This window comes from Pseudophryne corroboree, chromosome 4 (genome assembly GCF_028390025.1).
Source record: "Pseudophryne corroboree isolate aPseCor3 chromosome 4, aPseCor3.hap2, whole genome shotgun sequence".
NCBI lineage: Eukaryota > Metazoa > Chordata > Amphibia > Anura > Myobatrachidae > Pseudophryne > Pseudophryne corroboree.
The window spans coordinates 59,131,395-59,150,998 of NC_086447.1; the positions used below are offsets into that span (position 1 = coordinate 59,131,395).

Here is a 19,604-nt window from a genome sequence, read left to right on the forward strand (position 1 = left end):
CTAAGGGAAAAAGGCATTCCGGAAGAGGTCATTCCTACCCTGGTCAAAGCCAGAAAGGAGGTGACCGCACAACATTATCACCACATGTGGCGAAAATATGTTGCGTGGTGTGAGGCCAGGAAGGCCCCACAAAGAAATTTCAACTCGGTCGTTTCCTGCATTTCCTGCAAACAGGAGTGTCTATGGGCCTCAAATTGGGGTCCATTAAGGTTCAAATTTCGGCCCTGTCGATTTTCTTCCAGAAAGAATTGGCTTCAGTTCCTGAAGTCCAGAAGTTTGTCAAGGGAGTATTGCATATACAACCCCCTTTTGTGCCTCCAGTGGCACTGTGGGATCTCAACGTAGTTCTGGGATTCCTCAAATCACATTGGTTTAAAACCAGTCAAATCTGTGGATTTGAAGCATCTCACATGAAAAGTGACCATGCTCTTGGCCCTGGCCTGGACCAGGCGAGTGTCAAATTGGTGTTTTTTTCTCAAAAAAGCCCATATCTGTTTGTCCATTCGGACAGGGCAGAGCTGCGGACTCGTCCCCAGTTCTCTCCCTAAGGTGGTGTCAGTGTTTCACCTGAACCAGCTTATTGTGGTGCCTTGCACCTACTAGGGACTTGGAGGACTCCAAGTTGCTAGATGTTGTCAGGGCCCTGAAAATATGTTCCAGGACGGCTGGAGTCAGGAAAACTGACTTGCTGTTATCCTGTATGCACCCAAAAAACTGGGTGCTCTTGCTTCTAAGCAGACTATTGCTAGTTGGATGTGTAATACAATTCAGCTTGCACATTCTGTGGCAGGCCTGCCACAGCCAAAATATGTAAATGCCCATTCCACAAGGAAGGGGGGCTCATCTTGGGCGGCTGCCCGAGGGGTCTCGGCTTTACAAATTTGCCGAGCAGCTACTTGGTCAGGGGCAAACACGTTTGCTAAATTCTACAAATTTGATACCCTGGCTAAGGAGGACCTGGAGTTCTCTCATTCGGTGCTGCAGAGTCATCCGCACTCTCCCGCCCGTTTGGGAGCTTTGGTATAATCCCCATGGTCCTTTCAGGAACCCCAGCATCCACTAGGACGATAGAGAAAATAAGAATTTACTTACCGATAATTCTATTTCTCGGAGTCCGTAGTGGATGCTGGGCGCCCATCCCAAGTGCGGATTATCTGCAATACTTGTACATAGTTACAAAAATCGGGTTATTATTGTTGTGAGCCATCTTTTCAGAGGCTCCGCTGTTATCATACTGTTAACTGGGTTTAGATCACAAGTTGTACGGTGTGATTGGTGTGGCTGGTATGAGTCTTACCCGGGATTCAAAATTCCTCCCTTATTGTGTACGCTCGTCCGGGCACAGTACCTAACTGGCTTGGAGGAGGGTCATAGGGGGAGGAGCCAGTGCACACCACCTGATCGGAAAGCTTTACTTTTGTGCCCTGTCTCCTGCGGAGCCGCTATTCCCCATGGTCCTTTCAGGAACCCCAGCATCCACTACGGACTCCGAGAAATAGAATTATCGGTAAGTAAATTCTTATTTTTACATCTTTCAATAAAACCAATTTTTAACTGCTTATTATTCCTATTACATCTGAATATACAGTATGTAGATAGGCTACACATTTTTAAACATACAAAGTACACTCAGAGATATACAGTATGACACTGAAAATGAGAACAAGTCAATATTAAGCATTAGTCCTACTTATTACTTATAATTTAATAAATCTGAATAGCAATACTAAATGGAAAATGCAAAAGCACTTTTGAGAGAAACATAAACACATACACACATTGAGTGATTAAGCATTAGCACTGACTGGCATTAAACATTTTTAATAATTAACACTTGTTTTTTAGTATAATAGGCTTTCACTGTAGTGAGGACGGTGTTTAGCTAACATACGAGTGGAGTCGTGTATACTGTAGGTATTAGATGTTATGACAAGTACAGAAAATCTGTTCAATCTTCTGTTGCCACCAGTATATGTTCTCTGTGCTGGGAGAGACTCGGGAGAGGGATGAGAAAAGATGCCTCTCCTCCCCGGGCATGCTCATGAAATTCTACAAAACTCACCATCAAAAGATGGCAAAAACTAAAGCAATCAAATGCAAATGAAAATCCTTTTCTGTACTTGATACACGTGAAAAGTAAACTCAATGTTTTTGCGATTATTTTACTTTTTTCAATTTTCGTGGTAGACATCTGGGGGTATATGCAATTCCGGACGAATTGCGTCTTTTTTTCGCCCGTTTTTAAATTCGACACAATTCGACCGTCGAATTCCGGCCGGCGGCTGCCGGAATTCGACATATTCAATTAAAAACGTATTCGACAGTCCCGCTGTCGAAAAACGGACCAATTGACGTATAAGTGCTTCCTGGATTCGACTTTTCGGACGGCACAAAAATGGTTAAAAAACCCTAAAAAAAATTGCGTGGGGTCCCCCCTCCTAAGCATAACCAGCCTCGCGCTCTTTGAGCCGGTCCTGGTTGTAAAAATACGAGGAAAAAATTGACAGGGGATCCCCGGTATTTTTAGAACCAGCACAGGGCTCTGCGTCCGGTCCTGGTGCAAAAAATACGGGGGACAAAAAGCGTAGGGGCCCCCCGTATTTTTAACACCAGCACCGGGCTCCACTAGCTGGAGAGATAATGCCACAGCCGGGGGACACTTTTATACCGGTCCCTGCGGCCGTGGCATTAAATCCCCAACTAGTCACCTCTGGCCGGGGTACCCTGGAGGAGTGGGGACCCCTTAAATCAAGGGGTCCCCCCCCTCCAGCCACCCAAGGGCCAGGGGTGAAGCCCGAGGCTGTCCCCCCCCCCATCCATGGGCTGCGGATGGGGGGCTGATAGCCTTGTGTAAAATAAAAGAATATTGTTTTTTGCAGAAGAACTACAAGTCCCAGCAAGCCTCCCCCGCAAGCTGGTACTTGGAGAACCACAAGCACCGGCATGCGGGGGTAAAACGGGCCCGCTGGTACCTGTAGTTCTTCTGCAAAAAAATACCCCATACTTACCTATGTTCACACGCCGACTCTGTCCACGTCTCCAAGTAGAATCCGGGGTACCAGAATCCGGGGTACCTGAAAATAAAATTATACTCACCTAAATCCAGTGTGTCCTGTTCTTTTTTTGTAATCCACGTACTTGGCAAAAAAACAAACCGCATACCCGATCCACGCACTGAAAGGGGTCCCATGTTTACACATGGGACCCCTTTCCCCGATTACTGAGACCCCCCGTGACTCCTGTCACAGAGGGTCCCTTCAGCCAATCAGGGAGCGCCATGTCGTGGCACTCTCCTAATTGGCTATGCGCGTCTGAGCTGTCAGACAGTGCATCGCACAGTCTCTCCATTATCTACAATGGTGGGAACTTTGCGGTCAGCGGTGAGGTCACTCGCTGTCAGAGGCTGACCACGGGTAACCTCACCGCTGATCGCAAAGTCAATTTTTCCCCCGTATTTTACAACCAGGACCGGCTCACAGAGGCCGAGGCGGGGGACCCCACGCAATTTGTTTTCTGGATTTTAACCCATTCCCACCCCTTCCCACTGAAAACCATGCTCTCTCTATTTTAGTCAGTTAAAAAAAAATATTATTTTAAAATATATAAATAATAGTTGTGTCTCCTAATAGACAAACCAAGTACCTAATCCCTTCTAATATAAATAGATATGCTATTAGCAATAAAAAAACCACACAAAAAAAACATGTTTTTAAATTTTTTTATTAGATTCCGCCAGCAAAGTGAGGCGGAATGAAATTGACGAAATGACTGTCGAAAAGCACTGTTGTCGAATCGACATTCTTCAATTGAATATACTTTTGTCGAAAAGCCGCATTTTTACCATTGAGACATGTCGAATTTGACAACTGACGAATTTTAAAAAGTCGAATCTGAAAAGTCATTTTTTTTGTCGAAAAGTACTGTATTGCATTGTCGAATATTTTTTTTGTGTCGAAAATGCCCCGTTTTTCGACATTTGCGGCAATTCGAACGCAATTGCATATACCCCCTAATGCGTTAACAGTTTAATACATATTGGGCCATGGCGGTGTCAGCCTGCGCTTGTTGTACCATGGAGGTGTCAGCCCACTCTTGCTATACCGTGGTGGTGTCAGCATACACTTACTGTGCAAAGGAGGTGTCAGTCTACACTTACTGTGCCATGGGCATGTCGGCCTGCCCTTATTTTGCCATGGACATGTTGACCTGTCCTTACTGTGCCATGGGGGTGTTGGCCTACCCTTACTGTGCCTTGGACGTGTTGGCCTTCCCTCTACTGTGATATGGGCAAGTCTGCCTGCCCTTTCCGTGTCATGAGCGTGTTGGCATACCCTTACTGTGCCATGGATGTGTTGGCCTGCCGTTACTGTGCCATGGGTGCGTCGCCTATGCTTACTGTACCATGGACCTGTCGGGTTGCCCTTACTATGCCAAGGGCATGTCGGGTTGTCCGTACTGTGCCATGGGTGTGTCGGGTTGTCCGTACTGTGCCATGGGTGTGTCGGCCTGCCCTTACAGTGCCATGGACGTGTTGACCTGCCCTTACTGTACCATGGGCATGTCGGCCTACCCTTACTGTGCCATGGACATGTCGGCCTGCCCTTACTGTGCCAAGGACGTGTCTGCCTGCCCTTACTGTGCCAAGGGCGTGTTGGCCTGCCCTTACTGTGCCATGGATATATTGGCCTGCACTTACTGTACCATAGGCTTGTTGGCATATCCTTATTGTGCCATGGGCGTTTTGGCATTCCCATAGTGTGTCATGGGCGTGTCGGCCTACTCTTACTGTGCCATGGAAGTGTCATCCTGCCCTTACTGTGCCATGGGCATGTCGGCCTGCCCTTACTGTGCCATGAGAGTATCGGCCTGCCCTTACTGTGGGATGGACGTGTTGGCCTGCCCTTACTGTGCCAAGGTTGTGTTGGCCTGCCCGATCTGTGCCATGGGCATGTTGGCCAGCCCTTACTGTGCCATGGGCATGTTGGCAAACCCTTACTGTGGCATGGATGTTTTGGCTTGCCCTTACTTTGCCATGGGCATGTCGAGTTGTCCGTACTGTGCCTTGGGCCTATCCTTACTGAGTCATGGGCTTGTTGGCATACCCTTAGTGTGAGTAGCTGAAGTCCTGGTCTCCCCATTCTTTTAAATCCCCCTTTGTTCGCATATTTGCTATGAATATCCATGTACTGTATAGAGATATGTGTCATTATATGCAGTATGCTGGGTTCTGGCATAGTTAACTGAATGCCTCCATTTTTCTTACAGGAGCTGACTGCGAAAGGATATGGAAATATTACCACGGAAATCCGCCCGGCAGAACACTTTTACTACGCAGAAGATTATCACCAGCAGTATCTGAGCAAGACACCCAACGGTTACTGTGGACTGGGCGGCACCGGGGTCACCTGCCCAATTGGCCTCAAGTAGATAGTTACTAGGGTTACCAGAATGCTTCATACTCAGCTGATGACTCGGATCCTTCTAAAACGGCCATCTATAGTGCAGGTTTTCTCAATTACTCCCATATAGACACATCATACAGTAATCACCTTCTTTCCTTCCACGCTTCAAATATATCAGCCGCTTCTCTGCACCAAACTCTTCTCATAAGCTAATGAGTTTATAGCACCCCATCTTATTAGAATATAGCCTCTAGTGTTAGTCGTCTGACCGCACAATGCCAGCTGATGCCTCCTAACCATAGCTGCGGCCAAAAACCGTGACAGGCGAAAGAGCCTGGTTTGCCTACGATAGTGCATTGAGGCTGGAAACAGACTGCACAATGGTGGTTTCGTAAACAGTCTGATATCACTGCTCCGGCCAAAAGACAACTTTAAACTCTGCCCCTCAAAATCCAATTAGATGTGAACAAATCGGGGTATAAATTATGTTCTCCTGAGGGTGTGAGTGGTTGACCAAGAGCCCTTGAGATGGTCATTTCCCCCATCACAAAACGCGCCTGATCTGGTAGCATAGCAGTAATGTGGAACACCCACATTTGTAGCTAGCTCAACACAGACAAATAAACTGTGAGGGTCATTTACTAATATTTAGGCATAACTTAGCACTAAACCATAGCACTCAATCATGAGTTAGTTTTTATCTGTCTAGTACATGTTAAACCGGTGGTGGGACAAGACCAGGCCTGGGGGGCCTTCCCCTGCACATGCAGCTCTAGTCTACCAATGGGACTTATTCTCTGCTTTATGTTATAAAGGGGTCTATTCATAACGCAGTGAAAAGAGCGGAAAAGGGAGCCAGTGCAGAAGTTGCCCATGGCAACCAATCAGCATTGCAGTAACATTTAGCAAGTGCATTCTATAAAATTATATGCAGCCGCTGATTGGTTGCCGTGGGAAATTTCTCCACTGGCTAAAATCTGTACTCTTTTCACTAGAGATGAGCGGGTTCGTTTTTACTCGGATTTACTCGGTTCTCAAAACGGCACCTTATTGGCTCACGGATGTCATGTGTTTTGGATAGCCAATAAGAAAAATCCAGATAAAACCGATCTGGCGTTAATTCTGGCGTTACATCCGAACCCGCTTATCTCTACTTTTCAATAGACCCCAAAGAGAGTAAGACTGAACAGGGGCAGCCGGCTTCCATATTATCTGGCCCTCTCTGCCCACTGCACGGATGTCATTCACCACATCTAATGGTAGGAGGAGGTGCACATGCTCCCTTCCCTTCCCGCTGGGCACATTAGCTAGTGATTTGGGGGCTTGTGGAGAGATCTGAGTGACATTTCGGGCCAGTTCATAGCAAGTGGTGCTCTGACCACAAAAGGGGACGTTGCTGGCGTATAGGAGCATTGTGGAGCAAGTAAGAGGCCTGAGGGGCATGTGGTAGAATTTTGGAGCATGTGTGGGCATTTTAGGATGGGTGTTGTGGGGGTGCCAAGGCTGTTTTAGGGCTTTTTAGTAATTACATGAGGAACATGTGTGTCCCTTAAGTATATCAGATTCCCCATCACTGTGTAACACACTGGAAGAAGATGCCTCGGTACTATGACACATTTGCACCAATGCAACAGTAGTAAAGTAACATCAGTTTATGGGGTCTATTAATGAAGCAGAGAAAAGTGTGGAGAAGTGAGCCTGTGGAGAAGTTGCCCATGGCAACCAATCAGCTGCTCCGTACAATTGTATTGTATGCAAATTATAAATGTTACTTTAATGCTGATTGGTTGCCATGGGCAACTTCTCCACAGGCTCACTTCTCCACACTTTTCACTGCTTCATGAATAGACCCCTAAGTGTCTCTGAAATGTCTGTCCCTGGTTGGTCACTAAGCTAGTACTATTGATTCACATATTCACCAGACCCTTAGACATATCCCTGTGGAATTCATATATATTCCTGGTGGACTGGATGCCGGCAGCGGGGGCGAATGCTACGCGTCCCCTAGCAAGCACGCTGCACTCGCCACAGGATCTATTCCCACGCTATTCCGGCGTCAGGATCCCAACAACTGGCAAATTGATTGCCTCCCATCCCTGCTAGGATACTGTAATCTTGTCAGCCTGAGTTCTATAGCCTCCATTTTCTCTATCGTCCTAAGTGGATGCTGGGGTTCCTGAAAGGACCATGGGGAATAGCGGCTCCGCAGGAGACAGGGCACAAAAAAGTAAAGCTTTTACCAGATCAGGTGGTGTGCACTGGCTCCTCCCCCTATGACCCTCCTCCAGACTCCAGTTAGATTTTGTGCCCGAACGAGAAGGGTGCAATCTAGGTGGCTCTCCTAAAGAGCTGCTTAGAGAAAGTTTAGCTTAGGTTTTTTACTTTACAGTGAGTCCTGCTGGCAACAGGATCACTGCAACGAGGGACTTAGGGGAGAAGTAGTGAACTCACCTGCATGCAGAGTGGATTTGCTGCTTGGCTACTGGACACTAGCTCCAGAGGGACGATCACAGGTACAGCCTGGATGGTCACCGGAGCCGCGCCGCCGGCCCCCTTGCAGACGCTGAAGAGAGAAGAGGTCCAAAATCGGCGGCTGAAGACTCCTGAGTCTTCATAAAGGTAGCGCACAGCACTGCAGCTGTGCGCCATTTTCCTCTCAGCACACTTCACACAACAGTCACTGAGGGTGCAGAGCGCTGGGGGGGGCGCTCTGAGAGGCAAATAAAAACCTTATTAGAGGCAAAAAATACCTCACATATAGCCCACAGAGGCTATATGGAGATATTTAACCCCTGCCTAACTTCAAAAATAGCGGGAGACGAGCCCGCCGAAAAAGGGGCGGGGCCTATCTCCTCAGCACACAGCGCCATTTTCTCTCACAGAAAAGCTGGAGAGAAGGCTCCCAGGCTCTCCCCTGCACTGCACTACAGAAACAGGGTTAAAACAGAGAGGGGGGGCACTGATTTTGGCGATATTGTATATATATAAAAGATGCTATAAGGGAGAAACACTTATATAAGGTTGTCCCTATATAATTATAGCGTTTTTGGTGTGTGCTGGCAGACTCTCCCTCTGTCTCCCCAAAGGGCTAGTGGGTCCTGTCCTCTGTCAGAGCATTCCCGGTGTGTGTGCTGTGTGTCGGTACGTGTGTGTCGACATGTATGAGGACGATGTTGGTGAGGAGGCGGAGAAATTGCCTGTAATGGTGATGTCACTCTCTAGGGAGTCGACACCGGAATGGATGGCTTATTTAGAGAATTACGTGAGAATGTCAACACGCTGCAAGGTCGGTTGACGACATGAGACGGCCGACAATCTATTAGGACCGGTCCAGGCGTCTCAGAAACACCGTCAAGGGTTTTTAAAAACGCCCATTTACCTCAGTCGGTCGACACAGACACAGACACGGACACTGAATACAGTGTCGACGGTGAATAAACAAACGTATTTCTCATTAGGGCCACACGTTAAGGGCAATGAAGGAGGTGTTACGTGTTTCTGATACTACAAGTACCACAAGAAAGGGTATTATGTGGGAGTGAAAAAACTACCTGTAGTTTTTCCTGAATCAGATAAAATAAAATGAAGTGTGTGATGATGCGTAGGGTTACCCCGATAGCAAATATTGGCGTTATACCCTTTCCCGCCAGAAATTAGGGTACGTTGGGAAACACCCCTTAGGGTGATAAGGCGCTCACACGCTTATCAAGTGGCGTTACCGTCTCCAGATACGGCCGCCCTCAAGGAGCCAGCTGATAGGAAGCTGGAAAAATATCCTAAAAAGTATATACACACATACGGTGGTTATACTGCGACCAGCGATCGCCATCAGCCTGGAGATGCAGTGCTGGGTTGGCTTGGTCGGATTCCCTGACTGAAAATATTTTATTCATGTAGAGCATTTAATAGGATGCATTCTATATATATGTATGTGAGATGCACAGAGGGATATTTGCTCTCTGGCATCAAGATAAGTGCGTTGTCCATATCTCCCAGAAGATGTCAGGGACACGACAGTGGTCAGGTGATACAGATCCCATACGGCAGATGGAAGTATTGCTGTATAAAGGGAAGGAGTTATTTGGGGGTCGGTCCATCGGACCTGGGGACCACAGCAACAGCTGGGAAATCCAACCTTTTTTACCCCAAGTTACATCTCAGCTAAAAAAGACACCGTCTTTTCAGCCTCAATCTTTCCTTTCCCATGAGGGCATGCAGGCAAAAGGCCAGTCATATCTGCCCAGACATAGAGGTAAGGAAAGTAGACTGCAGCAGGCAGCCCTTTCCCAGGAAAAGAAGCCCTCCACCGCGTCTGCCAAGTCCTCAGCATGACGCTGGGGCCGTGCAAGCGGACTCAAGGTGGGGGGGTAGTCTCAAGAGTCTCAGGGCGCAGTGGGATCACTCGCAAGTTGACCCCTAGATCGTACGAGTATTATCCCAGGGGTAAAGATTGGAGAGTCGAGACATCTTCTCCTCGCAGGTTCCTGAAGTCTGCTTTACCAACGGCTCCCTCCGACAGGGAGGCAGCATTGGAAACAATTCACAAGCTGTATATCCAGCAGGTGATAATCAAAGTACCCCTCCTACGAAAAAGGGTATTATTTTTCCACACTATATTGTGGTACTGAAGCCAGACGGCTTGGTGACACATAGTCTAAATCTAAAATGTTTTGAACACTTACATAAAAGGTTCAAATCGAGATAAAGTCACTCAGAGCAGTGATAGCGAACCGGAAAAAAGGGGACTATATGGTGTCCCTGGACATCAAGGATTACCTCCATGTCCAAATTTTGTCCTTCTCATCAAGGGTACCTCTGGTTCGTGGTACAGAACTGTCAATATCAGTTTCAGACGATGCCGTTTGAATTATCCACGGCACCCCGGGCCTTTTTACCAAGGTAATGGCCGAAAAGATGTTTCTTCAAAGAAAAAAGGCATCTAAATTATCCCTTACTTGCACGACCTAAAAAGGGCAAGTTCCAGAGAACAGTTGGAGGTCGGAAGAGCACTATCTAAAGTAGTTCTTCGACGGCACGACTGGATTCTAAATATTCCAAGAATCGCAGCTGTTTTCCGACGATACGTCTGCTGTTCCTAGGGATGATTCTGGACACGGTTCAGAAAAAGGTTTTTCTTCCCGAGGAAAAAGCCAAGGAGTTATCCGACCTGTCAGGAACCTCCTAAAACCAGGAAAGGTGTCTGTACATCAATGCACAAGAGTCCTGGGAAAAATGGTGGCTTTTTACGAAGCAATTCCATTCGGCAGATTCCATGCAAGAATTTTCCAAAGGGATCTGTTGGACAAATGGTCAGGGTCGCATCCTCAGATGCACCTGCGAATAACCCTGTCGCCAAGGACAAGGGTATATCTTCTGTGGTGGTTGCAAAAGGCTCATCTATTGGAGGGCCGCAGATTCGGCATACAGGATTTGATCCTGGTGACCACGGACGCCAGCCTGAGAGGTTGGGGAGCAGTCACACAAGGAAGAAACTTCCAGGGGGTATGGACGAACCTGGAAAAGTCTCTTCACATAAACATTCTGGTACTAAGAGCAATCTAAAATGCTCTAAGCCAGGCGGAACCACTCCTGCAAGGAAAACCGGTGTTGATTCAGTCGGACAACATCACGGCGGTCGCCCATGTAAACAGACAGGGCGGCACAAGAAGCAGGAGTGCAATGGCAGAAGCTGCCAAGATTCTTCGCTGGGCGGAGAATCACGTAATAGCACTGTCAGCAGTGTTCTTCCCGGGCGTGGACAACTGGGAAGCAGACTTCCTCAGCAGACACGATATTCACCCGAGAGAGGGGGGTCTTCATCCAGAAGTCTTCCACATGCTAATAAACTGTTGGGAAAGACCAATGGTAGACATGATGGCGTCTCGCCTCAACAAGAAACTGGACAAGTATTGCGCCAGGTCAAGAGATCCACAGGCAATAGCTGTGGACGCACTGGTAACACCTTGGGTGTACAAATCAGTATATGTGTTTCCTCCTCTGCCTCTCATACCAAAGGTATTGAAGATTATACGGTGAGGAGGAGTAAGAACAATACTAGTGGCTCCGGATTGGCCAAGAAGGACTTGGTACCCGGAACTTCAAGAGTTGGTCACGGACGACCCGTGCCCTCTACTTCTGAGAAGGGACCTGCTACAACAGGGTCCCTGTCTCTTTCAAGACTTACCGCGGCTGCGTTTGACGGCATGGCGGTTGAACGCCAGATCCTAAAAGGGAAAGGCATTCCAGAAGAAGTCATTCCTACCTTGATTAAGGCAAGGAAGGAAGTCACCGCGAAACATTATCACCGCATTTGGCGAAAATATGTCGCGTGGTGCGAGGATCGGAGTGTTCCGACGGAGGAATTTCAACTGGGTCGTTTCCTACATTTCCTACAATCAGGATTGTCTATGGGTCTCAAATTGAGATCTATTAAGGTTCAAATTTCGGCCCTGTCAATATTCTTCCAAAAAGAATTGGCCTCAGTTCCTGAGGTACAGACTTTTGTTAAAGGAGTACTGCATATACAGCCTCCTGTGGTGCCTCCGGTGGCACCGTGGGATCTAAATGTAGTTTTAGATTTCCTCAAATCCCATTGGTTTGAACCATTGAAAAAGGTGGATTTTAAATATCTCACATGGAAAGTGACTATGTTACTGGCCCTGGCTTCCGCCAGGAGAGTATCTGAATTGGCGGCTTTATCTTATAAAAGCCCTTATCTAATCTTCCATTCGGATAGGGCAGAACTGAGGACTCGTCCGCATTTTCTCCCTAAGGTGGTATCAGCGTTTCACCTGAACCAACCTATTGTGGTGCCTGCGGCCACTGGCGACTTGGAGGACTCCAAGTTGTTGGACGTTGTCAGAGCCTTAAAAATATACATTTCAAGGACGGCTGAAGTCAGAAAATCTGACTCGCTGTGGTTACTATATGCACCCAACAAGTTGGGTGCCCCTGCTTCTAAGCAGACGATTGCTCGTTGGATTTGTAACACAATTCAACTTGCTCATTCTGTGGCAGGCCTGCCACAGCCTAAATCTGTTAAGGCCCATTTCACAAGGAAGGTGGGCTCATCTTGGGCGGCTGCCCGAGGGGTCTCGGCATTACAATTCTGCCGAGCAGCTACGTGGTCGGGGGAAAACACGTTTGTAAAATTCTACAAATTTGATACCCTGGCAAAAGAGGACTTGGAATTCTCTCATTCGGTGCTGCAGAGTCATCCGCACTCTCCCGCCCGTTTGGGAGCTTTGGTATAATCCCCATGGTCCTTTCAGGAACCCCAGCATCCACTTAGGACGATAGAGAAAATAAGAATTTACTTACCGATAATTCTATTTCTCGGAGTCCGTAGTGGATGCTGGGCGCCCATCCCAAGTGCGGATTATCTGCAATACTGTACATAGTTATTGTTAACAAATTCGGGTTATATTGTTAAGGAGCCATCTTTAAGAGGCTCTTTCTGTTATCATACTGTTAACTGGGTTTAGATCACAAGTTGTACGGTGTGATTGGTGTGGCTGGTATGAGTCTTACCCGGGATTCAAATTGCCTCCCTTATTGTGTACGCTCGTCCGGGCACAGTACCTAACTGGAGTCTGGAGGAGGGTCATAGGGGGAGGAGCCAGTGCACACCACCTGATCTGGTAAAAGCTTTACTTTTTTGTGCCCTGTCTCCTGCGGAGCCGCTATTCCCCATGGTCCTTTCAGGAACCCCAGCATCCACTACGGACTCCGAGAAATAGAATTATCGGTAAGTAAATTCTTATTTTCTCAGGGATGTACTATTATCACATATGCTGGGAGGAAACAAGTATAATAAAGTATCTTTGTTGTCTAAAGCAAATTCCCTATTATGCTGCTTTGTGTGTTTACTAGAGGCACTGGCTCCTATGATATAAAAACTATTTTTAACTGAGGAACCTGACTTACTACTGTGCACCCATCACCTCCACACAGAGTCATTCAGTCTGGGGGGCTGACCCAATAACCAGTGTGTCAGTCATGAAGTGCCTCATACCTCGTACCTCAGTAACATTGCTAGATCCTACTGATCCGGCAGGCTGCATTCTCTTGAACATTGATTCGGCCCAGAAAATGGCGGCTCCTCTGCGCGGACCGTGACGGGTGCACATTAGGAGTCAGATGAAATGTAGGTTTCTGTTGCCTGTACCAGAACATTCACGCCCACGGTACAGTGTTCCCAGCGCCTCACGCCTGCTGCATGACACATTGTGCTAAAATTACATATCATTTTGGAAAATGTGTTTATCTAAGTGCTACGTGTCAGGAATCAATTCACAGGAATAAAGAAAATGTAATCAGTTAGTAAAATGCAAAAAAAAAAAAATCTGCTGCGTTGTTTTTTTCTTCTTTCTGAAACCCCACTGACTAATACCGTGTCATTTATCCCCCTTATTTATTTCAATTAATTTTTGAATTCTGCCATAGATGACTGAACAGGGACTTGGTTGGGTTCCATGTTCGGAAAACAAGAGTAAGTCAGTCTGTGCTCCGCCTGCAGTCTGGATCAGAGAGCACTGCAGAGTACAGTCCTTGCTCCAGCATGTGCTGCAGCCCTGGCAGAGGCGCTCAGCTACTATCACCTTGCTCCAGTGAGTTGTTGCCTCAGCGTCACTGAACAGATGGCGAAAGGTAAATGACCCCGCGTGTGCTGCAACATTCAGGTGTAAGAAGGAATCATTATAACCTGGACCTCAGGCCCCCTGCTGCGGACCTACCTCATTCATTATCCACTGCAGTGCTGGGCTAAATTATAGTTTGCTGCACCTCACAAGTGACACCTGGGGGTATCTGTTGTGGAGAGATGAAATGATATTATGGTATCAGAGCAGTAGCAGGAAGTTTTCACATACTGTAGCCCAAGCAATAGTTAATGTGAGTGGATGCATAATGAAACTCATAGGATGTGTGACTGCACTGCGCTCACTCTGTAATGTCACTATCCAATCACACACTAACCTGCTACATAGACTGGGTGACTGTGCTGCGCTCACTCTGTGACATCACCATCCAGTCACACACTAACCTGCTACATATACTGTGTGACTACGCTGCACTCACTGTGTGACATCACCATCCAGTCACATACTAACCTGCTATATATACTGTGTGACTACGCTGCACTCACTGTGTGACATCACCATCCAGTCACATACTAACCTGCTACATATACTGTGTGACTACGCTGCACTCACTGTGTGACATCACCATCCAGTCACATACTAACCTGCTATATATACTGTGTGACTACGCTGCACTCACTGTGTGACATCACCATCCAGTCACACACTAACCTGCTACATAGATTGTGTGACTACGCTGCACTCACTGTGTGACATCACCATCCAGTCACATACTAACCTGCTATATACACTGTGTGGCTGCGCTGCCTCACTCTGTGACATCACCATTCAGTGACAACCTAACCTGCTACATAGATTGTGTGACTGCGCTGCACTCACTCTGTAATGTCACTATCTAATCACACACTAACCTGCTACATAGACTGTGTGACTGCGCTGCGCTCACCTGGGGCACATCTAGAGAGGAGTCCCGTGTCCGTCTGAGCCCCCTTTTCTTTAGCCGGCAGCACTGTAGCTCTGGGCACTAGGATCACTAGGGGACCCTAGCGCTGTCCCAGAGTCTAGAGCGCATGTGCAGGTCTCCAGGAAGATTGCACAGTGGCCATTTTCCCAGTAATTTTGCCTGCCACACCATTTTCCCAGTGATTTCTGCAGCACTGCTGCTTTTGTGCCACGGGACTCTGGAGGGTAAGTATTGAAAATAATGGGTGCGGTGTAGGCTCCCCTAGACCCCGGGGGCCCATGTGCAACCAACACACTGCACCCATTATAAATATGCCAGTGGTGTCACCCTATAATATCACCATCCAGTCACACACTAACCTGCTAGATAGACTTTGTCACTGCGCTGTGCTCACTCTGTGACATCACCATCCAGTCACACACTAACCTGCTACATAGACTGTGTGACTGCACTGCCCTCATTCTGTGTCATCACAATCCAATCACACACTAACTTGCTACACACACTCTCTTACAGATGTGTCCTCATACACTGTTAACCCCTGCAGTGGTGGGTTTTAATTTAAAAACCCCCTGGGGGGTGTTTTTAAATTGGCGTGGGAGTAGGGGGGAAGGTGCTGGGGGGGGGGGCATGGCGAGGTTATCGCCTGGCGATCACCCGCGGGCATCGCCAGCCCCAGCGCTGATTCCCAGCTGCCTTGTGGCGCCAGGGAATCAGCATAAGCCATTTTACAGTCAAGCCCGCCCCCTCGGCCAATATCAGTCTGGGGGGCGGGCTAAACTCCATAATGGAGTATGCTGAATCCCAGGGGCCGTGCACGCTGCACGGCTGTCCCCAGGGAGTTAGGAGGTATTGAGGCTTGACGTATGAGGACGCATCTGTACATCGATCTCTACGTGTGGCCCTGAGGAGCATTTGGGACCCCCGTGAGAATGGGGGAGAAGAGGAATTTTGTTTCCTGCACACTTTGCCCTGGATTTGTCATCTCTTCAAGTGTTATCTATGATGTGACAAAATCTGGAGATCTCCACACAAACCTGTGTGCTGTGGAACATGTGAATCCCAGCTCAGCCCGGCACATCTTACACGCTAAATAATAAATGGTGAAATTCGTGGATAAAATATTACACTGAATAAAACCATCAATAATACAGTACATCATTCTCACATGAAATTGCTGGTGCGGCCATCAGAGGACTGTGCCGGAGGAAAGACAGGTTCGCTGACTCAGGGGTAACGTGGTCATCAGGAACAAGACAGCCAGAAATAGTGATTTTACTGATAACCTGTGACGCAGAAGACGGGGCTTATTATAGGCACCGCAAATAATAGAAATATGTCATCAGCCCGGGCACACAATGTGGGGTATATAGCCTGTATATTTTATTAGGAATCCATTTTGTTTTCTGGCACCTCTGCAGTTCACTTCCTGAGATGAATATTTCAGATTATCAGGGGTATCCATATTAGCCGCAATAACGCGATCCGTGACGCGGCAAAGGTTATTGCAGCTATCTCCAGAAATATCAGCTTATCACAGCTTGCACACACCCGTTTTTTGCACCTATCCTAGTCCAAAATGGCAGAAACAGGATTCGCGTGATAATTCTATCCGGCAAAAGCAGAGATAAGTATGGGAGAAAGTGGGGAAATCTGCCTGTAGCCCCAAAATGCCAAACTAATATAGGAAAACATTATAGAAGTCTATTAGTGGCCATAATAAAACTCTATGGTGTAAAAAAATTTTAAATGTGAAAAAATTATTTAAAACTAATTTTGTCAGCAAAATAAGCGCTCTCATTAAATTTGGGGTACATACAAATGGGTATAAGTATATATTTGGCCTATTTTAGGGGACTTTAATTAAAAGTGGAAACGGACCGATTACTCCCACCCACAAGTCTAAAAACACTTGTCCCACTCATAACGCACCCCAATATACCTGTCCCATACCTTATACCCCAATTTCAATCACTTTGCATTTTTTGACCCCAAAAATGACATGTCCTTATTGGCCAATCTAGATATATATAAATGTGAAAGTCCTCCCTCACTCACTGACTGACTCATCACTCATTCTCTTACTTCCCGATATGTTAGGAAGCTGAAATGTAACATAGGTATCCTGCAGGTGGGAAATAGGAAAACTATGATGAACAGGGAGTGGACATAATGACGTCATTATCGATATGTGGCTTGCGTTGAATGAACAATAACGCCCAAACGGACAATCGGATCAAAATTTGGATTGCACCTCCAGTGTGTAGAATTTAATAAACTACAAAAATGGTCCAGCCACTTTTTACCATATCTGCTACAGGTGCTCCTCAGGTAATGCCAAGAACCATGGATTCATATTTACTTACATTAAGCCATCTTAAATTTACATCTCTATAGATTTACCACAATTTTAACACTCATTTATATTTACAACCGTGAAAATCAGAAACTCCCGTGCAAAGAACGGGTAGAACAAGTAGTTTAAAATTAGTCATTCAGAGGGGTGTCTTGGGGCTTCTGAACCAAATCCCAACATTTTTAACTTAAAATAGGGATTTTGCACTACTTATCACCTGCTCAGAGATGGTGAAGAGAAATTTGCGATAAACCGTATAGAGATTTATCACCAATAACTTTTTGCAGCTAATTGGATAACGAATTATTACAAATGTTATACTTTATTGCGAAACGCGTTATTGCGGCTAATTGGATACCCCCCTATGTGTGGGATAGATTAAAACAAAACAATTCCCTGCACTGTATACTGACACACTTCTTACCTTGTGCGCATTTTCTCACAGTCGTTGTAAAAAAATAAATAATATAATAATAATTTCCTATCTTCAAAGGTTACGTTTGTCATGATGGTGATCAATGATAAATTGTCTGAGACTTTAGTATTACCTCAGGAACTCCAGTATATTCTTTCAATTAGATTGTGACATTCTACGGCCTTATTACACTATGGATTTTATGCCATAACCTGAGAGAACAGATTTCCTGTGTTGCTGCTTCCTTTATCCATAACCAGAAAATATTGTGTCCTTCAAGCCGAGGCTGCGTCACATCTGCAAAGGTCTTGGGACCCTCTAAGAGACCCCAGCGGCTGCAGATGTTGGAGACCACTCTTCTATGCTGTATAGAGTGGTTTAAGAGAGGAGTTGGTCCCCATGTGGACTCCGCCCCTTTACACCCTCACCTCTTACAAGCACAGTTGTCAGGTAGAGTTTACTGTGCAGATATTCAGGAAAATGGTTGCCATTTTCCAGTTATATCTGCGGCGTTGGAATGGTAACTATAATATGTGGGCCCCCTGTGCACCGCACAGCCTGCTACCGTGGACAGATCCAGGAGGGGTGGCAATGCCTCTAGAAAAAAATATATATTTTGCTGCACCTCAAATCTATCCTCCTCAGCAGCTGACCCATGCCCCTCCAACAAGGCCAGGCCTGGGTAATCAGTATCTGCCCCCCTCCCTCCCTCGGTGTACCTTCCTATCTGTGTGGTGTTTGCACGTTCTCACCATGTTTGTGCCTAGGTAATCAGTATCTACCCCTGAGCGTCTGTCATTCCTATTAAACAGAGTGGCTTTGCTGTGACTGGTCACCATATTTTTCTTTTCTTTTTTCTAACTGCAATCTGGCCTCCTCAACCGGCCCCTTCACTCCCCTGACCTGCCTCTCTAAACACAGAGAGGTACAATGGGGATGTCTCAGTCTGCATGCACAGCAGCAAAGAAACGCATTTTACAAAGGATAAAATGGCGAAATGTGTTTATTCCAGCTCTGCATGAGGCCAGGCAGAGCTTGGTTATTGACCAGGTTGGAACAGGTTCCCGCCTGGCATTACTGAATGTGGAGATGTCTGGGTTTCTCAGGACCCCATTGCATCACCGCAATGCTTCTACTACGTACCCCATGGCAATGCCACCACCGGCAGTTCCATGCGTCTTCTGTATTCCAGGACCTCTCACACCGATTCCTCCCAGTATATAACACCCAAAGACCTCTGATCAACGTGTTCCAAGGAATATATGCGGCAGTTTTATATATTCCTATTCAGGAGTCAAACTTGTCTTAAGAACGTTTCTCGTTTGCACTGTTCCCTCCGCCCCGATGACCCCAGAAAGCCCGAACCAATCTATTTGTGTTGCTCGAGGTCCTGTGAGCCTCCCAAGATGGATGTTAGCAGAGCAGGGAAGTGTTTCTCAGCAAGCAGGCGGAGAATTTCCCCTCTGCATCTTGAGAAGATCGATGTTCTGCGACAGATTTGCCAGAACGATTATTTTTTAATGAGACACAGGTGAAAGAAATGTGCAATTCTTGTACTCATGCATATTTCAGCACTTTTTATTGCTATTGGGGAATTCAGTTACTTTAAGGGACGACGTGTTTTCTACAAGAGGCATAAAAATCACCAGACTAAGCGGAGACGCTTTTGTTTACAATCTGTACATTTGGTGTGTTCAGTCTCCGAGGCAAAAGTTTAGGAACGAGTTTTATATCTCCTCACTGTCATGCCTAAAATAAATCCATCTCTAATTGCACCCTAAATAATGCCTGAATGCAATGTTCCATTAGAGTCTGTCTGGTTGTAATGCGGGAATTGCCCTCAGTTTACACCATTATAATTAATTAC

At 46.7% G+C, this 19,604-nt stretch overlaps 1 protein-coding gene across 5 annotated transcripts in view; it reads left to right on the forward strand.

The window, feature by feature from the left end:
- Positions 1-13,242, forward strand: part of MSRA (methionine sulfoxide reductase A) — a 521,014-nt gene extending 507,772 nt beyond the window's left edge. For all 5 annotated transcript variants that reach the window (XM_063915077.1, XM_063915078.1, XM_063915080.1 and 2 more), the window contains one exon: positions 5,266-13,242. In XM_063915077.1, the coding sequence (XP_063771147.1) occupies positions 5,266-5,427 (162 nt within the window). In that variant the 3' untranslated portion in view covers positions 5,428-13,242. The remainder of the gene's footprint in view (positions 1-5,265) is intronic.
- The last annotated feature ends 6,362 nt before the right edge of the window (positions 13,243-19,604 follow it).